The sequence below is a fragment of the Rhopalosiphum padi genome, chromosome 3 (assembly GCF_020882245.1).
Source record: "Rhopalosiphum padi isolate XX-2018 chromosome 3, ASM2088224v1, whole genome shotgun sequence".
NCBI lineage: Eukaryota > Metazoa > Arthropoda > Insecta > Hemiptera > Aphididae > Rhopalosiphum > Rhopalosiphum padi.
In genome coordinates, this window is record NC_083599.1 from 42,712,526 (window position 1) to 42,731,734 (window position 19,209).

General features: G+C 29.2%; 2 protein-coding genes and 1 long non-coding RNA gene across 16 annotated transcripts in view; all 3 read left to right on the forward strand.

The window, feature by feature from the left end:
- The window catches only part of LOC132926935 (uncharacterized), a 405,462-nt gene that overhangs the window by 267,911 nt on the left and 118,342 nt on the right, over positions 1-19,209 (forward strand). The gene's annotated exons all lie outside the window — the stretch shown is intronic.
- LOC132927148 (juvenile hormone esterase-like) lies at positions 815-8,150 on the forward strand. Of its 2 annotated transcripts, XM_060991611.1 has the most exons (8): positions 815-878; positions 1,337-1,523; positions 1,594-1,888; positions 1,963-2,345; positions 3,306-3,471; positions 6,689-6,876; positions 6,956-7,224; positions 7,448-8,150. In XM_060991611.1, the coding sequence occupies exons 2-8, from the start codon at positions 1,344-1,346 to the stop codon at positions 7,659-7,661; spliced, it is 1,695 nt and encodes a 564-aa protein (XP_060847594.1). In that variant the 5' UTR covers positions 815-878; positions 1,337-1,343; the 3' UTR covers positions 7,662-8,150. The 2 variants fall into 2 exon arrangements, with proteins under 2 accessions (XP_060847594.1, XP_060847593.1); XM_060991610.1 differs by lacking the exon at positions 815-878 and having other exon boundaries at positions 1,329-1,523.
- LOC132923841 (toll-like receptor Tollo) lies at positions 12,760-15,386 on the forward strand. Its single transcript, XM_060987818.1, has 2 exons — positions 12,760-13,145; positions 13,796-15,386. The coding sequence occupies exons 1-2, from the start codon at positions 12,760-12,762 to the stop codon at positions 15,384-15,386; spliced, it is 1,977 nt and encodes a 658-aa protein (XP_060843801.1).

The following is a 19,209-nucleotide window of genomic DNA, read 5'->3' on the forward strand; positions in this document are numbered from 1 at the left end:
AATCCGAACAGCGGTCAAAGTACAAGTAGAGAGATTAAAAAAGAATATTCTAGTAAATTTTGCAAATATTGTAAAAAGTCTAATCATGATATTATCGAGTGCTTTAGATTAAAAAATAAAAACACAGAAAACAACAAAGAGATCTGTTGAGGAAATACAGGCAGGCAGTAACATACGCATTATAACGCCTATAGAGCAGAAACACATAACGTGTTTTTCTGATAAATTTATAAAAAATTAAATTAAATTTTTAATTGATAGTGGTTCAGAGATGAACATTATAAAAATCTCAAGTTTAAAAGGACATATTATTATAAATGAAAGAGATAAAAAAAATATCAAGGGCATTCACGCAAGTCCAGTAGAGACAATAGGGTCGGTAGTGATTCTGATTTATATTAATCAACAACCTTTCGTTGTTAAATTCGACATTGCGAATAATGATTTCCCAATACCTGAAGCAGGTATTATAGCCATAACATTTCTAAAATTAAATAAAGTTGTGTTAGATTGGGATAAAGAGGTACTAATTATACCAGAAAAAATAAAAACTAGTCCATTAATACTTCCGCCACGAAGTAATTGTGTGTTAAAAAAAAAGCCGATGAAAAAATAAATTATAAATTAATAACAGTAAAAAAATTTGAAATCACCGAAGACGTGATTGTAGCTAATAGTATCAGCCTTGTCAAAGGTGATACAGTAATTACTAATTAGTAATATAATTAATTTTATCCTTCGTCTTTATATTTCATTATTCAGTGTGAATGTATACATGTGACTACGTGAGTATGTATAACTATGTATGAATAAAATTAATTATTTATGTATTTTCATATCATTCTTTTAACACTGATTCCTACTAAATTTTGAGTCAGGTAATTAAAATATAAAAAAATGTATTTTTAATACTTTTTAATTATAATTATTATTTAATAATAATTATCAGTGTGAATTAATTTATTATACGTTAATAGTTCATTTTTAGTTGCAATAATTTATATTTTAATTTTAATAGTGCTTATAATTATAGTTCAGACTTTACTTTATTTTAATTTTTTATTTATTTTACATAACGTAGTGTCAAGCATATTCAATTCCATTTTTTCACTCAAAGAAATTTATTCAAATTCTGATTTTTGAAATTTTTAAGTATACTTAACGGCCATGTTTTCAATTATTTAGATTTTGTATTCCATTTAAGGAGTATCTTATGGTGATACTTATTTACTTTATTTTGTAAATTGTGAAGAAAATGATTTTTTGAAAATATGGATATATATAAATAAATATTATATATACATATAAATTAATTAGAGAATTCTTTAATGTTTAGTTTGAAAATGTGGGCAGTTTCTATTACTTGCATTCTATTTTTGAGTGCTGTAATTTGTAATCCAGTAGTAAGGATTAAAAACGGTGCAATAAAAGGACAAAATTTAAAATCGAGAAATGGCCGAGATTTTTATTCTTTTACCGCTATACCATATGCAAAACCGCCAATAGATGAACTTAGATTTAAGGTAAATTTTATTGAAATTTTGGATGAGATACAATAAAATGTTGATAATAATATTTTATAATTTATTGTAGCCTCCAGAAAAAGTAGATTCGTGGGAGAGTATTTTAGATGCCACAAAAGAATCAAATATGTGTACGCAAAATAACCATTTCTTTTCGTCAATTAGACACTTAACATTTGGCAAGGAAGACTGTTTATATTTAAATGTTTACACACCAAATGTTAATGGAAAACTTCCGGTAATGTTTTGGATACACGGTGGAGGATTTCTTGCTGGACATAGTGGATCAAACGTATATGGACCTGAATATTTTATGGATAAAGATGTTGTTTTTGTATCTATAAACTATAGACTTGGATTATTTGGTTAGATTTGTTTACGCTTAACTATAAACTGTTTTGAAATTAATATTTAATAAAAATAATTTGTTATTACTTAGGATTTATAAGCACCGAAGACGACGTGATACCAGGGAACTATGGATTAAAAGATCAAGTCATGGCATTACGTTGGGTTCAAGAAAATATTGCTAATTTTGGCGGTGATCCTAGCCAGGTAACAATATTCGGCGAAAGCGCGGGCGGTGCCAGTACTGGTTATCACTTGTTATCGCCGATGAGTAAAGGCCTGTTCCATAAAGCCATACTCCAGAGTGGTACACCAATGTGTCGTTGGGCTGTTTCTCCACCTGGGTTAATTCGTAAGCGTACCGAGGCAGTTGCTACTATCGCTGGATGTCATTTCAATACTTCCGAAGAAATATTAAGCTGTTTAAAACAACTCCCAGCTAATTATATTGTCGAACTTCATAATAAATTTATCGTGAGTATTGTATCTCTGTGGCCTGTGGACGCCTTTATCTTTCCTGTCTGTGCAATCTTTACTTTGCACCCATTATTGTATTGTATTGACGTATTGTTGTTCTACTATCAAGCGGAGTACCGATTACAATAAAAAATATTTCAATGTAAAACATTAAACAATATTCACATCCTTAAAGAGGCGGATAGGCCTATTGAGAAATCGGGATTTTCCCGGTGGGCCCCTGTCCGTACCAAATTATGGGGCCCCCAGTCTCAACACGGTATTTTATGTTTTAAATGTTATTAATAATACAATAATAATATCGAACTATATACAATTTGGAAACAGTTTATTAAGTTTATTTTATTGGTAGGTATTTGATTTATAATTAAAAATGAAATAAATACTTTTGCGTTTACGTTAATAAAACATATATAGACATATTATAGTACGTTTTCTAGGCAGTTTACAATACCTAGGGAAAATGTATTAGTTAGTTATAATTATAAATTATAACTTATAATTATTATATAATAAATGAAAACATTAACCAATTTTTTATGTGTATTAATATATAATTGAATTTGTATCCTTTATATAATAATAAGTAAAATAAATAAATAAATAATTTTTTTTCGCATTGTACAAGTTATTTTTAGATCGTTAATTATTCAAAATTAAATACCAGTTATATTACATTATAATTCGTTTCATAAAATTCCCGTTATTGTTATAAAACACCCAGTCACTTAATTCAGTAATTAATCGATCAATAAATAAGTTTTAATTTGCGAGCATTTTAGTATATAATATTATACAAGTGCAATTAGTATCCTGACCCTAAACGAAAATTTTGTTTTAGGCGCAATTGGTCCATGCCCGTTTTCTATGTATATTATGAATAAGGTTAGGTTAGGAACCTAACTATGTTAATTAATAATTATACTTAAAGTAAAATTAAAATATTTTATGTTTCAGGAGTGGGTTAATCATCCATGTATAATATTTCCACCTGTGGTTGAATCGTGCGATTTAAACCAAGAATCGTTCCTATGTAACCATCCATTTACTGACTTTAAACAAGAATCTTTTGTACCTACTATTATTGGTTTGAATTCGGACGAAGGTGGTGTATTTGCTGCATGTAAGTAAAATTACTATATATTTGGCTTATTTTATATCAATGCATTAACTATACTGTAGTACTATTTTAATTAATGAATATATATTTCAAAATAAACAATAATCCAAAAAATAAAGATGAACACCACATAATTTATTAGCTTATGTAGTGCTTTAAATTGTACTGTGATCCCATAAATATTAAAGTATAATACTATAAAACTAAAATATATTTTATTATAAATATTTCATAGACTAAGTTATTGCGTACTATAACTGCAGTTAGCAAGTTTGAGTACAGAAACCGGTTTTTGGTTGATGGATAAAAGAAGATCAAAGAGGCCTTGACTATTTAGTTAAAACAAGTGTTTTTAATACAAGATATTAATTAGGGCGAATGGCGAATGTAAGTTCCTACACGAGAGTAGCAGGTACAAGAAATACATAAGTTAGAACCTACACGGCGAAAAAATGTGTATACTATGTATATACGAATTTTCAAAAATAAATATATGACAATTAAAAAATATAATAAAAATCGCATAGCGTGTTGTCACAAATAAATATAATATAATGATAAGAATATTAATTATATTTAATTAATATTATTATTATTAAAATAAATATTTTGTATGTCAAAAAATACAGATAATAAAATATTTTATCTTTCGCCCTACGTCGAGTCGGGATATTATTATCAGCTTGTAGCTTGTCGCATTTTCCCGTAATTTCGTATAGGTTTTGCTTTAAATGGAGTATGTGTACTTCAATGTATTTTAGTACCAGAATGTCTCAATAAGTTCGAACTACGGTTTTTACTTATTATTATATTATATTTATTTGTGACAATGCGCTATGTGATTTTTATTATATTTTTTAAAAATTCCTATACACATGTTTAATTTTTTCCGCCGTGTAGGAACTGACATACGTACCTGGTTTTTACCGTGTAGGAACTAACGTATGTAATTGTTTACCGTTTACCTGCTACTCTCGTGTAAGAACTTACTATTCGCCATTCATTACCTATCGATTTCTTTAACTATTAGATTTTTTGATAATATGTTATTTAAATAATTTTAAATAATTAAAATAACAATATTCTTGAAAAAAATGTTTATATCTAAATTAATTATAAATAATAAAAAATTATAAAATGTTAAATTTTTTAGTAAAAGGAAAAAAAATTAATGCATACTGAAATTAATGCATACTGAAACTAAAAATCTAAAAACATAGATATTTATATTTCAAATTTGGACGAAATTACATATTTATTCGATGAATAATTTTATATGATTATTTTATAATGATTTAAAAACATTGGTGGAGACTTAAAACTTTTACGTTTATTATGAATTTTATCAAAATATGCAAATTAATTTATAAATAATACTTATTTACCTTAAAGTTACTTTTAAAACTACTTTATAACTAGTTATTAGAGTTCTATAAATTATAATTTATTTTTAATTGTTTAAAATTTGTATTAATTTGTCACATATGAAATATTTTTACTTTTCATATTTGTTATTTTGTTGTATTTTGGGAAAAAAATCATGCGCCATAATTTAGATTTGTATTTTAGCTACAATGTATTAATTACATTTAGGTTTATTATTTTAGGTCATAAAGTATGAATTCATAAACAAAGTATAGATATTTTATATTTTATGTAGATTTTAAAGACATAGTACTTAAAACAAAGCATAGGTAATAAGTACGAATAGTACGATGAAATGTACAAAATATTTTAACTCTTTTTAAGATATTTTTGGTATGAAAAATCTTTAATTTTTTATCATTTTTTTCTATGATTGCTGTTAAAAAATCATTTAATCAACATTTTTGAAAATTTAATACAAGATCGATTACTACTGGAAATTAAAATAAATCATCAATTTAACATTAAAATTCTATGATAATTATATGTTTTAATTATTTATTTCGTGTAAAATTAAGTGATGTTGGTTCCAATGTTCCAAGTATATCGAGATTCAAGATTGATTAGCATTTTAAATTCTATTTACGGTAAAGTTTAACCTAACCAGACATTGTCTTTATCACTAGACATCTAGACATATTACGTACCCAATTTAAAATAAAATCATAACGTTAATAATAATTAAGTACAATAGGTTAACGTTACGTTATAATCAATAGTAGTAATAAAATTTAAATAGGTATTCAAAAGTTTATGATTTGATTATTATTACTTCTACACACTTTTTAATTTTGTATTGTATACACATTTTAGTCTCTGGCTATAAGCATATTAAAATTCAAATAATGTTAGAAAATAATATGAAGCATTAAAGGACTAGATTTGTAAAATTTTTCGGCTTATAGAATACAAATTTAAGCTGCCAACAATAGCCTTTTTTATTTTATTGTTTAATAAACAAAATGTTCTTCATCAGTACTAATACACTTACAATATGACTATATTGTACGTTTGGTATTGAATAATAAAATATACAAACACAGTAAACATTTATAACTTACAAGTTATAAATTAATTTGAAACTTTTAATTTCATAATTGAATACTTCAATGCTATACATAATATCTAACAATTACCTAATAAATTATTATAATTCTTTCAAAGATTTTAAAACATTTGACACTTAATAGCGAAGCAATTTCAATCAATATTGACGCAATTACTCTTACTTTCAATTGTTCGATAACTTCATTGTTTGTTTGAATTCATAAAAGATAAGCCCATCATTTTCTAATATATCTTTAACTAGAAAATTTCGACTATAAGTCAAAACTCTCCATATTGTAAATTGTTAATATTAAAACAACTTTAAAAATTAAAAATTAGTGTTCGCAAATTACATCGTTTTAAATTAAATATTTAAGTAATTTTAAAAACAATTTAAAGCAGGCATGTCAAACACGTGGTCAATTTCAATTAAACTTTAAAACATTATTCACCTGAGTTTAAGGATTTATAAGATTACTTGTATGCAAATGCTTATTGTTGTTATGCATCACTTTAAATTTCATACTATACTTTTTAAATAGATAAATTGTATAATCATATCTTCTTCGGTTAATTTGTTCAATTTTAAAGTAAGTAATAAATATTTTGGTTGTATCTATAAATGTGATTTTACAAAACAAAATTATTTATCATAAATTATTAATTAAAATATAGATAAGTCGATTGGAAAAATTCCTGATTTCCGGGTTTGTCAATCTATCACTAAATTTTTAATTCATATTTTCAGCTTTATTCAACGAAACTTCACTTCAATACCCGGAACTGTCTACCGATAGTAATCGCCTGTTGCCTATTTTATTAATGTACAAACATATGTCATTGCCTAAACATATGGACGAAATTAATAATCGGATCATTGAAAAGTATTTTCCATCGGGAAAAATAGAGAGCGATTCGCATTTGGATGCAGTTAAAGTATTATATTATATATAATTTTATAAATAAAGCAATTTTTTTAAACATTGAAATACATTTTTTAAATAATTAATTATAGATGATCGGAGACGGCTCTTTTATTACGTGTACCATGGACATGAGCATTAAATTAACTTCACCAGTCTATTTTTATTTATTCGTTTATCAAAATGAGTTTTCATTCAACCAATTTTATGGCGATTGTAAAAAGTCTCTTGGAGTAAGTCATGCTGATGAATTGATTAGTTTGTTTTCATTGAAGGAATTGAATCCCAAAGGATTAGGTGACAAAGATATAGAAATGTCAAAGCTTATGGTTAATATTTGGGTCAAGTTTGCATCATCTAAGTGAGTATAATATTTATTTATTTAAGTTATATTTAAAAGTCAGAATAAAATTAAAAATACATTTTATAACTTTATTGTATAACTTACTTAATAGTCATCAAATAATTCAATTATTGAATAAGATAAAATAAACTGCATTCATTATTTATAGTTGTATACTTTTGTAGGTATACCTATTAAAATTAAAAAAAATACACACTGACAAAATTATTATTTGTTCTAGAATACCTACTATTGATGGAACGGACAATGGAAAAGCTTGGCCAGAATTTACTTCTATTGGAGAATCAGTTTTACTTCACATAGATTCAGTCCAACCAAAAGTTATAAAAAATCCATTAGAGAAGGAGTATAAATTTTGGAGTGAACTGCCTTTATTATCACGTTTAAATAAATTTATATCACCAATAAATTCAAATATAAAAGACGAATTTTAATATTATTATAATTTTTAACTATACTCATTTTTTAAATTTTAGATTAACCAAATACCAGGTGATATATTTTAACATTTAAAATGATATCATGTGATTCCATTTTTAAAGTGCACTTTAAATTACCATTAATACTTGTTACAACAATACTGTATGTTGTAACAATTATTTTCTATTATTTTATAGGAATGGTTCATTTTATTAATAATTTTGGAATGTATTAAATTGTATAACTGTTTATTTTTAGCCTTTTTTAATAAGGTATCTTTTGTTTTAAAAATAATAAACTTGTGTACAATTATAATAAAATCGTAATATTTAATTTCAAAGACTTAAATGTGAACTACTTATAAATTCGTGACTACGTGAGGAGAGATAAAGGAAGTCTACGTCATGTTATACGATTAGTGTAACTAATATTACCTTGTTTAAATGAGATAATTTAGGTACCAATCGTTTAGTTTTAAAATATATTGTATACATAATTGATAACTGCTATGTACATTTTTTGTATAGTCATAATCGACATTATTTTCATTGGGTATGCTTGTATGAATTAATATGTATTGTGTAAACTGATTTTAGTAATGTTTGGTGACAATACTGATAATGGACTTAAAAAGTATGCTTATTGAAGTCTCATTAGTCATTTTTGAATAATAAAAAATTATTAGGATTTTGAATTTTTGGTTTTCTTTAAGTTCTTTATAAGTTGGACGACTTTATAGTATAAATAGTGCGTTAGAATTTCAAATCCAATTATATTAATGATTTGAATATATATTGGTGACAGATGTCAAAAAGATTTATTTGCTTTTGTTTTCGTTTTAAAGGAAAAAACTTCAGAGGAAGTTACAGTTCAAATATATCAAATATTTATGATTATTATACTATTTTTAACCTTTCTTCTTCCACATCCTTGAGGCATAGCGACAAATGTGCTGATTTTATAATGATGTGTGAGTTATTTTTTATTGTATTTGTAGGTATAGGTACGTTGAATCGTAGAAAAAATGCTTTGATCTTAAACTTTGAGGGGGATTTCTGTTAATAAATTACATTTAGTTGTCCTTTTGGAGGGTTAATATTAAAAACCCCCAATACTATTTAAAAAATAGAAAAAAAAATATCAATCGAACAGTAAATCCACAAATATTTATTTTAAATTTAAAGTTTGCGAAATACAATATTTACGCATAATAATCATTACGGCTCTTATCTGACGATTTTAGTTTTTCTTTTATTGTAATCAAAATTTAATAAGAATTAATTGTAGCAGCAAAGTATTTCACTGTTACTAAATTATCATTTTCTACACTCAATTTTGACTATTTTTAGGTATTTACCATTTTTAATATATTTTTTAGTGTATGTAATTCTTTATGGGAATATAAAAATATTTGAAATACATGGTCATGATTTTTTTTATAATTGTTTGAGGTTCAAATTTTGACAATATTCGTTAAAATCACCGACAATTTTTTAGTTCAAATGTTTTAGTTATTTTGCTGTAATTTAAAAATATTATTCTTGAGTAATTTGGATCTTTTAACGTATAAAACTATGTTTTATTTTTATATACAATGACTTTTTAAAATGTCGGTAAAAATAAATTCAACCAACACATATATTATAGGTTGTCATTTTAATATGGGGCGGCACTGGTTTGCGCACAAATACAAAACGCACAACTTGTTTGCATACAAAATTACCACTCGTTTGGGAACAGTTGAGCCTTAAACCATACATGATATGGTTTGCTCGGTAACCTTTTATGTACCTCGCATGTTAATATTCGTTTATTAATAATTGTTTATAGTTAATACTTCTTTAAAAGTATTTACACACGAAAATGTCACATTTTCTTTAACCCTTACAGTCTTAGGTTTAGGATTATCTATGGATGTATCCAGTTACTTACTTACTTATCACTAAATAATAATTGTTAATATTTAATACGTCTTGTTTAAGTTAAAATTGCATTTTAATAATTGCTTATTAATAACTGTTAATTTTAATAGATGGAATATGTTATATTTAATTTGGCCATACGGATTACCTACGTATCTATTATTTTCCATAGTTAATAAGCCGGGTACTGGGTATATTCCAGGGAAAAAATGTAGCATCACATCGAGTACCGGTTACTGTCTAAGTCAACACTTACTAACACGCCGGGTAACGAGTATTAGTCGGGTACTGAGTATGATATCGGTACCAGGTTTGGACTTGATGATCGAATACCCGAAACACCTCTAGTATACAATGACCAGTCTATGAATATTGTTTACCACCAATGTTGATTAAATGTAAATAACTAAAGTCTATAAATATATTTATTTTACTTTATTTTATTTTATATATTTATTGATAAATGTAAAACAAACCTTGCTGCAGATTAATAATTGTCTTATAATATTTTATTAAACCCTGCAGGCTGCAATGTTTGCATAAGTTTATAAATTGGATGGTTATATGAAATATAATAGGTTATACATAAGTTATACTACAATATCAGACTGCAAATTCGCAAATATATTTTACTTCGAAATTAAATGTGATTACAGAATGTAAGTAGTAGGTATGTCTACATTTTTATTTTACACCTGTATAATAAGACAGCAGATAGTAAAATCGATCACTTTCGATTTATTTCAGAAAAGTCATTGGAATGTGTGTTCTTATATTGTAAATGGAAAAAATACAATACGAATTGTGGGTGGAGTAACACAATACAGGCAGGCTTAGCATTGTAACATGAATATTGTGACCCTTTTTAACTGACAATAACCTCCCCATCGTCTTATAATATATTGTAGTTGTAAACGAAAAAATGTGTATGTACAATTATTGTATTAAATCTATTGAATCCCAAAACAATTAATCATGACAGGCGATGGGTTGGTCGTCGGCGACGTAGGCATCGGATGGCATATATAGTTCGTACATAATGACGATTTCTGCAGCCGATCACAGCCATATAAATTAAAAATTCGTAGATTGAATTCAGCACGGCCAACCTTCGCTAAAATTATAAACTACAAAATAAAATAATATTCATGTGCACTCAAAATAATGATATGTAAATTGCATCACCCACAGGTAGCCGAAAATAGAATTTGTAATTTGCACCAAAATGATTATTTATTTGTTTGATTATCGATTATTCGATTATGCATTTCATTTTTTAAACCTTACTTAGTGACTACATTGTTTTTGAAGATTTCTTTTAATTTTGTCCATACATTATAAAGTATTTAAACTTGACATTTAAATACAAGCGGTTACCCTTGTATAATTAATACTCATAGATTATGCAATATATAAATGTTTAAAACGTTATTATTTTTATATGCCTTAAAATAATGAAACTATCCTCATAAGCAGTGAAAACTAAACTCAAATATAAACATGTACTTAGGAAACATGGCTTTGATCAACATTTTTCATTTGCACGCCAAAATTATCCCGTCTCAATATTATTTATGTTTAACTATATGTAAAAAAAACATCAATCAGTTTTAAAGCTTCACTATACTATTTACCAACACTTTCCACTATGTATGATTTACAAGTGCAGACCTCTTCGACGTGTTCCAACACAACTCTCACGACTCGTATAGCTGTATGCCGTCAAATCCAATCTGCAGACACTGCCCATTTTATTATTTCAAATTTTCATGGGTTTATTCAATCTATTCACACATTAATTTGTCCTGCGGCGCCGGCAATATTGAGCATATAAAAAAAAAAATGGTATTACGCATTCCAAACTCCCCCGATCGTTAATGCATCAACTATACCTACCTTATGCTATAAATGTGAACCTACGTATCGTTCATGTACCACGAGCTTGTTGAACTAGTTCTATAGACTATATTAATATGTATATAAATCGGTCGCAAATGAATATATTATATTATATAATATAGTCTTAGACCATTGTCCCTTTCGTCGACGATTGGTTTATAGATTTTTTAACCGAGAAAACGGTTTTTTCCTCGTCAAACATAATTATAGGTAGTGTAATAATAATAACAAAGCATGTATAGGTACGTGAGTCATGTGGTGGTGCGATGTTGTCAAAACTCCGTTGGTGCCGGTGGAAGACGACGGTGATCGAGCACATGCGAGCACCGCCACCGTCGCCCCATCGACATCAACCCCCCACCAAGGGTCCCACTGGTTTTTCTCGTTCCGCGCTCAAGGAGCGTCCAAAATCATTATGCACTATTCAGCCACCAGTTGCAGTGTGTCCCTCTACCGCAAACCACAGATCATCAGACCACCGCAGTCATAGTGGCGATTAACAACAAATCTCTAACTCAAACCGTTCCACGTCAATCCGATATATTCATCAACGGCCGAGTCATCAGACCGTTTTTTTTTTTATTGGGGTAAGTCTATTCTTGTACATGTTCTGCACCTACTGGCTAATTACTACCTAAACACATAATAACACATTACATATACGACGATTGCGATGCAAGTCGGTGGTGGCAGCGACTGCGGCGGCGATCTCGTCTGATTTAATTAGATATAAAACAAATATAATAAGTGCAAATGAAAAATAAAAAACAATTTTGAGCGTATATGTGCCATGGAGATCTAAGTGAAATCGAAAATATTTTTTTATGCACACTGGTTTTTGGAATTCACGTATATAACCCATCTATTACTACCTATATCGGCTATATCATATTAATATCTTTATGCTACCATCACACACACACACACGCGCGAACGTAATATACAAAAATATATTATTAAAACGTGATGGTGCAAGCAGTCACTTTGTACGGTCCATTGTTTAAACCGCAGAACGCGGGCACTTTGTACTATTATAAATAGTTATGGTATAAGTACACTCGCTTTACCTGCAGATTTTCGATAACATTCGTGAATCGATAACTTCATAAACAATTTTTTATAATTTGATATGGTTATTTACATTTTACAATAATTGGCAAAATTTACTAGATTAGAATTTCTAATATTGCTTTTACAGTAACATATTAATTTTTAATCGATTATTTAAACGTCAAGTTTTTAATTTAAATGATTTATTTTTCAGAATTTGAATTGAGAAATTCACCGCGATATGGCGACACGTATATCCATTATAGTGTTAATAACACTATTGGCTTACGTATGCAATACAGGAGCCTTTCCATCTAAACAACTTAACTGTCCAGAAAAATGCCATTGCCATTACTCCAGAATTAACTGGGTGACAGACTGTTCGAAAATTAACTTGGTATCCATGCCATATAAAGGACTCGACACCAATGTCTACGTACTTTATTTGAACGGAAATTTCCTAAAAGAAATCCAACCATTCCCAGCCAATATCAAACTTAGGACATTACAGTTGTCCGAAAACTTTTTAACGAAAATTCATAAAACAATGTTCGCCGGACTTCGTTACTTAGTGGATATAAACTTGTCGTCTAACTTGATCAATTATATTGATCCTCAAGCGTTTGTGTAAGTTTATTTAAATATCTACCCATTTATTTAATACATAGGTATCAAGTATTTCTTGTGTATACGTTTCTACAAAATATATTTAGTCTATAAAATGACACGAGCTCTTACTTCAGCTTTTAACTTCAATCGTATTGAAATTAAATAAATTAAGTCACATTTTCCGTGTTTGCTTATTCGAGGTCGATTATATTGTCAGCTGATATATTATATACGTACATTACATTTTTATGCGGACACACTAAACAAAAAAATATTATTATGAATGTTTTAATTATCTATTTAAATCAATCTTATCTTAAAATAGAATATTAAAAATGTTATATATTAGGTATTTCATTCTTAATGTTCATTGTATGATTATTTGTGCATTGTCCGATTAAACAAAAAGTAAAATTATTATTACGAGCTATTACAAAACTGTTGATTTATTTTGTAATGATACAATTAATCTTTCAATAAAGATATACTTTTATTTTTATTTTTTATTAAATAGGTTTATTCCGATAAAAAATAATAAAGAATTAAAACTATGTCTACTTTACCTATTAAAACAGTTTTATTGTTTGCTTTAAAATGAGAAAGTATTTAAATATTCAAATATAATTATAAATTTAACACTTATTCGACATTTTTCATACTTGTTTCAGGGATAGCGCTGGATTGATTACGTTAGAATTACAAGGAAATCCATTGAAACAAGTTGAAGGTCCATTCTTAAACTCCAAGTCTTTGCTGAACCTATACCTGTCGAACAGTCATCTAACAAAATTATCACCGCATTTTTTCGCCAAAATCAGAGGTCTAAACAAACTTGATATTTCTGGAAACCCTCTTCATATCATTGAACCAGGCACATTTGATCCTCTTACAAGTTTAAAACATTTAATTCTAAATAACTGCAATCTTACACACATATCGAGCGTAGCTTTTAGTAGTCTCGGTGACCTGACGATATTGGAATTGGCTGGAAACAGTCTCAAAAGCCATGTTGACTGGACTTTAATACTGGGTAATCTAGGCAGATTGGAACATCTCGATTTAAGGCAATCAGGTATATCAAATTTACCAGATAATGTATTTTTCAAGAATAAATGGCTAAGAAGTCTAGTGTTGGCTGAAAATGAATTATCTTTTCTTGACGTGGCTACTACTTTGGGTCACAATTTAGTTAATTTAGATTTTCTAGACCTCAGTTATTGTCATTTAAAAGGACCTTTCTTTAAAGATGCATTCGCTAGTGCAACGAAATTACGTACCCTTATATTATCTGGAAACGATTTATCTGCAGAAGATTTAGCAGTAGCTTTATCACCTTTGTTAAAACTAGTGAAACTTTCATTAAGAGACTGTGGATTAACCAAGTTGCCTGCTAACACTTTTCATAAATTTACTAAATTACACGAATTGGACATATCAAGAAATCCTTTAGACAATACCTTTACAGCACTTTTATCTCCGTTGGAATCATTGGAACATTTAGATATGGGTTACAGTAACGTGCAAAGAATATCCAAAACGTCTTTCTCAAATATGTCTGCTCTAAAAACGCTTATTTTGTCTGGAAATAAACTTAAAAGCCAAGAATTTGGTTTATTCCAAAATCTTACGCGTTTAGAAGTATTAGAGTTGAATAATTGTGGATTAAGACGTCTAAATGATATTGTGTTCTATGATAACTTTACATATCCAAACTTGAAAGAGTTAAGACTTTCAGGCAATCCTCTTCAAATTCCCGAAGAAGGACCAATACTGCCACCTCAATTATCAGGTTTAAGGAATTTGGACATGAGTAAATGTAATTTGAGTAATTTACCTGTTGACGCTTTCACTACAACGCCCAACATTGGCCAGTTGTTATTGAACGATAATAATTTAAAGAATGACGAAGAAGGGTCTATGAAGTTTTTAGAAACGCTGACTAGGTTGGAACAGTTGGACTTGAGTTTCAATAATATCACGGCAATCAATCGTAATAAATTCGGGTATAGCTATCAACTTATGTCGTTACGACTGGTTGGTAACCCTTGGAAATGCGATTGTTATGTTGTGGATATGTGGCGATGGGGTGTGATGTCCGAAGGATACATAGACGTGTTGGAAGATTCCAAAAGATTGGAGTGCAATTTCGATCCCAAGAGCAGTCCTATTAATAAAGCCAAACTGACAAGACCCGGAAGTGAACTCATAACGTGGGCCAGGTATGTGGGCGAGGCGAATTGTCCACTCAGAGGACAATAAGACCACCAAGGATTTAGATGTAGAAAAATAAATATTCTTTATTCTTTTTATGCTAAATGTATCTATTAAATGATATGTATATCTTATTATAGTATAATAATTTTTAACTATAATCCATACCATGTTTTTGTCCTATTTTTATTTCTCTAATGATCTTTATTATATTAACAGAATAATTAAACATTTAAGTTTAAAGACTACAGTGGCATGTTTACAAGGTAGGCTGACTAGGCCCGAGCTTACCCAATTTTTATTTGACTGTTTGATTTTTTTTATCAAAAATCAAAATGTTTACTATTGATATTATTAATGTTTATTATTGAATATTATTATTATTTAGGTAATTCGTAATCTCGTCTGAGCCGCCCAAGATCTATGTGTTAGTGTGTTAGTTGTAACAGTGATGTAGTCTTAAACATTTTAACGGGTACACGCCTGAATCATTATAAAATAAAACGTGGGGGGATTTGCCTCCCACACACCATAATTAGTACTCGTTCATGTTATCTACCAGTGACTATCACATATTTGGTAAACAAAACCACCATTTTTATTTATAAATAGCATACTAAACCATCGTGCATCAACCAACATACAATTATGGTAGACAAAATACTCAGGGTAGATGCATATTGAACAAGTACCCACTATTTTGTCTATTTATCAGTTGTCTATAATATAATATACAATAATACTATAATAATACTAATGTGAAAAAGTACTAGTGACAGAAGGTTTATATCAGTAGAATTGTAATGAATACTTGAAACAATAACTGATAACTGGACAAAACAACAATATTGTAAACGTTACCAAATGGTTTAAAAATAGATTTGTGTACAAAAGACTCTGTACAACACGATTTAAGATAGTACTATCTATAGCCGTGGTACAAGTAAACCACGGACTTTTATGATCTTTTCTTAGTCCGTAAAATAAACAAATTACGTTAGTATTTTTTTACTTATTAAATATCAAAATTTAATAAATATACACATTATTTGCTGGGTAACGTTAATACATCTTATTCATGCTCCGTGTACCTGTGTACCACAATTTTCGTTAAGGGTACACGCATAATTATAAAATTAGGAGGTGGGTACACGCCATGTACCCTTCACTACACCATTGGTTGTAAATGATTATTATTTATTAGTGTAAGTGAATGCAATGCGGGTACCGGCTGGAGTCACCAACGGTTGCCACTTTCGTACGCGCATGCACATGGCAATTACTCGATAACAATAAAATTGCAATAAACGAATTTTACGACAACGAGGTAACTTATTGATTTGACAAAATTAAAGTTAGTTAACGTTGTCTGATCTAACAGATAAATATGCAAGTACATTATTATTTATTACTTACCTATGTGTGATATATCATATTTTGATGACTTTTTCTTATACCATACGGAATATAATTAAAGTTAAAAGTTTTAAATAAAATAATAATAATTCAAAATATGTATAGTTAAACTTGATTAATAATTAGTTATTCTATTATTAACATTTTAAATCATAGTTATTTATTTCATCAGAAATATTATTATATTATAAGTATATATGTATAAATTATAATCTATAACAAATTTGTTGTCGATTACGTCCACACGGAAGACAGCGTTGCCAAACATTTTCTTTGATGTTCGTTCAAATACCGCATGTTGAGCGAACATTTAAAAACATGTACAGACTAGGGGAAACGTTATCAACAAACATGTTCGACAACAATGTTTGTCCTTGTGTAGACCCAACCACAGGCAACGACGACGCGATACCGTCGACTCTTCTTCCACGCCACAAAGGCACAGGGTGGGACAGGAAGAAAAGTCGATCCGGACGAGTACCGGCCGCCGGCCGTCTCGCTCTCGTCTTGCGCGAACCGTCTTAAAGTCGACAACGGCGACAATGTATCCAAGTCGTAATACCACGTAAAGCATAATTGTGTATTCTCTTTTATGTCGTCAACAACACTTGACATAGTGACATTTGACAACTGGCTATTGTGTACCGTTGTTTATCATCAATACAAATACATCGAACGAATAGTGAATTCGTGTTGTTCTTTTATCCTGACCAGTCAGACCGAGCACCTACCACCGTAGCCGTGTCAAAATGGCTCCACGAACAGGAATCGCCCAGTCGGCGTAAAGGTGATTTTTTTTCACGCTGACACATACCTCGGATTAGTTGCTTATATTATATTAGTATTAAGCTATTTAACCAGGATTGTGTTTTCCGGTTAGCTAGGATTATTACACATCAATAAGTAATCTGGTACGGAGGAGGAATTCCGCACAACCGAAAATAACCGTGAAACCAATGCCGTAATTAGACTACTTGTGTCTCGTATGCAAACCAAAATCTAGAGGCCCTAGTGGACGTGTTATACATCTTTTCCAACTTTTTTCAAAAATGTTTTATTTTATTTGGTGGGAAGGGGGGTAAGCGCTATCTAAAAATTTAGTTACAATAAATTTTATACTATAATAACAAACAATTTACTCTAACTAAACCACAATATAGGACAATATAGGTATCAACACTTATTTCATACAATGACATTTGACAAAAATTACAACTTTAATAATATAATCATCAAAATTATACAATACACAGAGAACATTTATTAACAAATATTGTATTTCAAAACTATACCTGTTTTGTACGTCAATTGTTTGAGAATTATAATTATTAAATTTAAACAATACTAAAATAAATGTAATCATTTAAAATAATTCATTTTTCTGGCCTTTAAATTAGCGAAATTATCAATAATTGAATCTACATCGATCCGTGAAGTATGAAGCTTTTCAATATTTAATAAAGCAATATTAGTTAACCGATCTTGTGATGTTGCGTTACGTAGATAATTTTTAATAAACTTAAGTTTTGAAAATGAACGCTCCGCTTAAGCCGATGTCACTGGCAGGCACGTATACAAAAAAATTTCGGGGGGGGAGGTTTGGGTTGAACCCCAAACTCCCCCCCCCCCTGTATACGTGCCTGGTCACCTAAATAGTCATAAATATACAACAACTTGTAAAAATATCAGGAAATATAATCGATAAATCATTACTAAGAATATATTAGGCTAGTTTTTGAATTCTCTTTTTACATAACGTACACCGCCTCCCCAAACACTTACCTTTCGTGTCGTGGCATTAACGCCGATTACGGCGCATCGTACAGGTGAGAATAACTTTGAAACCGGTATCGCCGAGAGCATTGACCTAATTACGGTATATTTGGAACTCGCCGGCGACGTTGTGAGCATCTGATTATCGTTTACGTGAACGTAAACGTAAACAAATTGGTTCAGTTAACAAGACTCGCGTTTACGAGGACGCTTCAATTCCGTGCAACTGTTGGTCCCTCAGGATTAACGAAAAGTACGGGAGAGTACGCGATGACAATGCCGGTAGGTAGGGAAGCTGGTGGGCTACAATGACTGACCATGCACCAGAGGGAGAACACACAATCATTAGGTGGCGACTTATTTAACACCGCTGTGGATCAATTGGAAATGTGAAAACAAAGGGCGTATATTGATTGCGCCGAAATTACGTTTTTGCCTATAAAAAATCTACTGATTCCGTTGGCTATCGACTCCACTGAACTTTTTTATTTATTGATTCCGCTGGATAATATTTATAAATTATTTATTTTAATAAAAACAAAATATAAAAAACCTAAATTAATATAAAATTTTAAGACTATTTAAATAAAAAATTTGATAGATTTAAGTATATAAAACTGGCATTAAAGCACTATTCTGAAAAATAAATCAATTAATATTATTATTATATTTTATTATTACA

Excerpts from the sequence above, each read along its gene's own strand:
- LOC132923841 (XM_060987818.1), top strand. The coding sequence starts at position 12,760 with ATGGCGACACGTATATCCATTATAGTGTTAATAACACTATTGGCTTAC. Across the intron at positions 13,146-13,795 it reads ATTGATCCTCAAGCGTTTGT|GGATAGCGCTGGATTGATTA; the intron begins GTAAGTTTATTT and ends TACTTGTTTCAG.
- LOC132927148 (XM_060991610.1), top strand. The coding sequence starts at position 1,329 with ATGTTTAGTTTGAAAATGTGGGCAGTTTCTATTACTTGCATTCTATTT. Across the intron at positions 1,889-1,962 it reads CTATAGACTTGGATTATTTG|GATTTATAAGCACCGAAGAC; the intron begins GTTAGATTTGTT and ends GTTATTACTTAG. Across the intron at positions 7,225-7,447 it reads GTCAAGTTTGCATCATCTAA|AATACCTACTATTGATGGAA; the intron begins GTGAGTATAATA and ends TATTTGTTCTAG.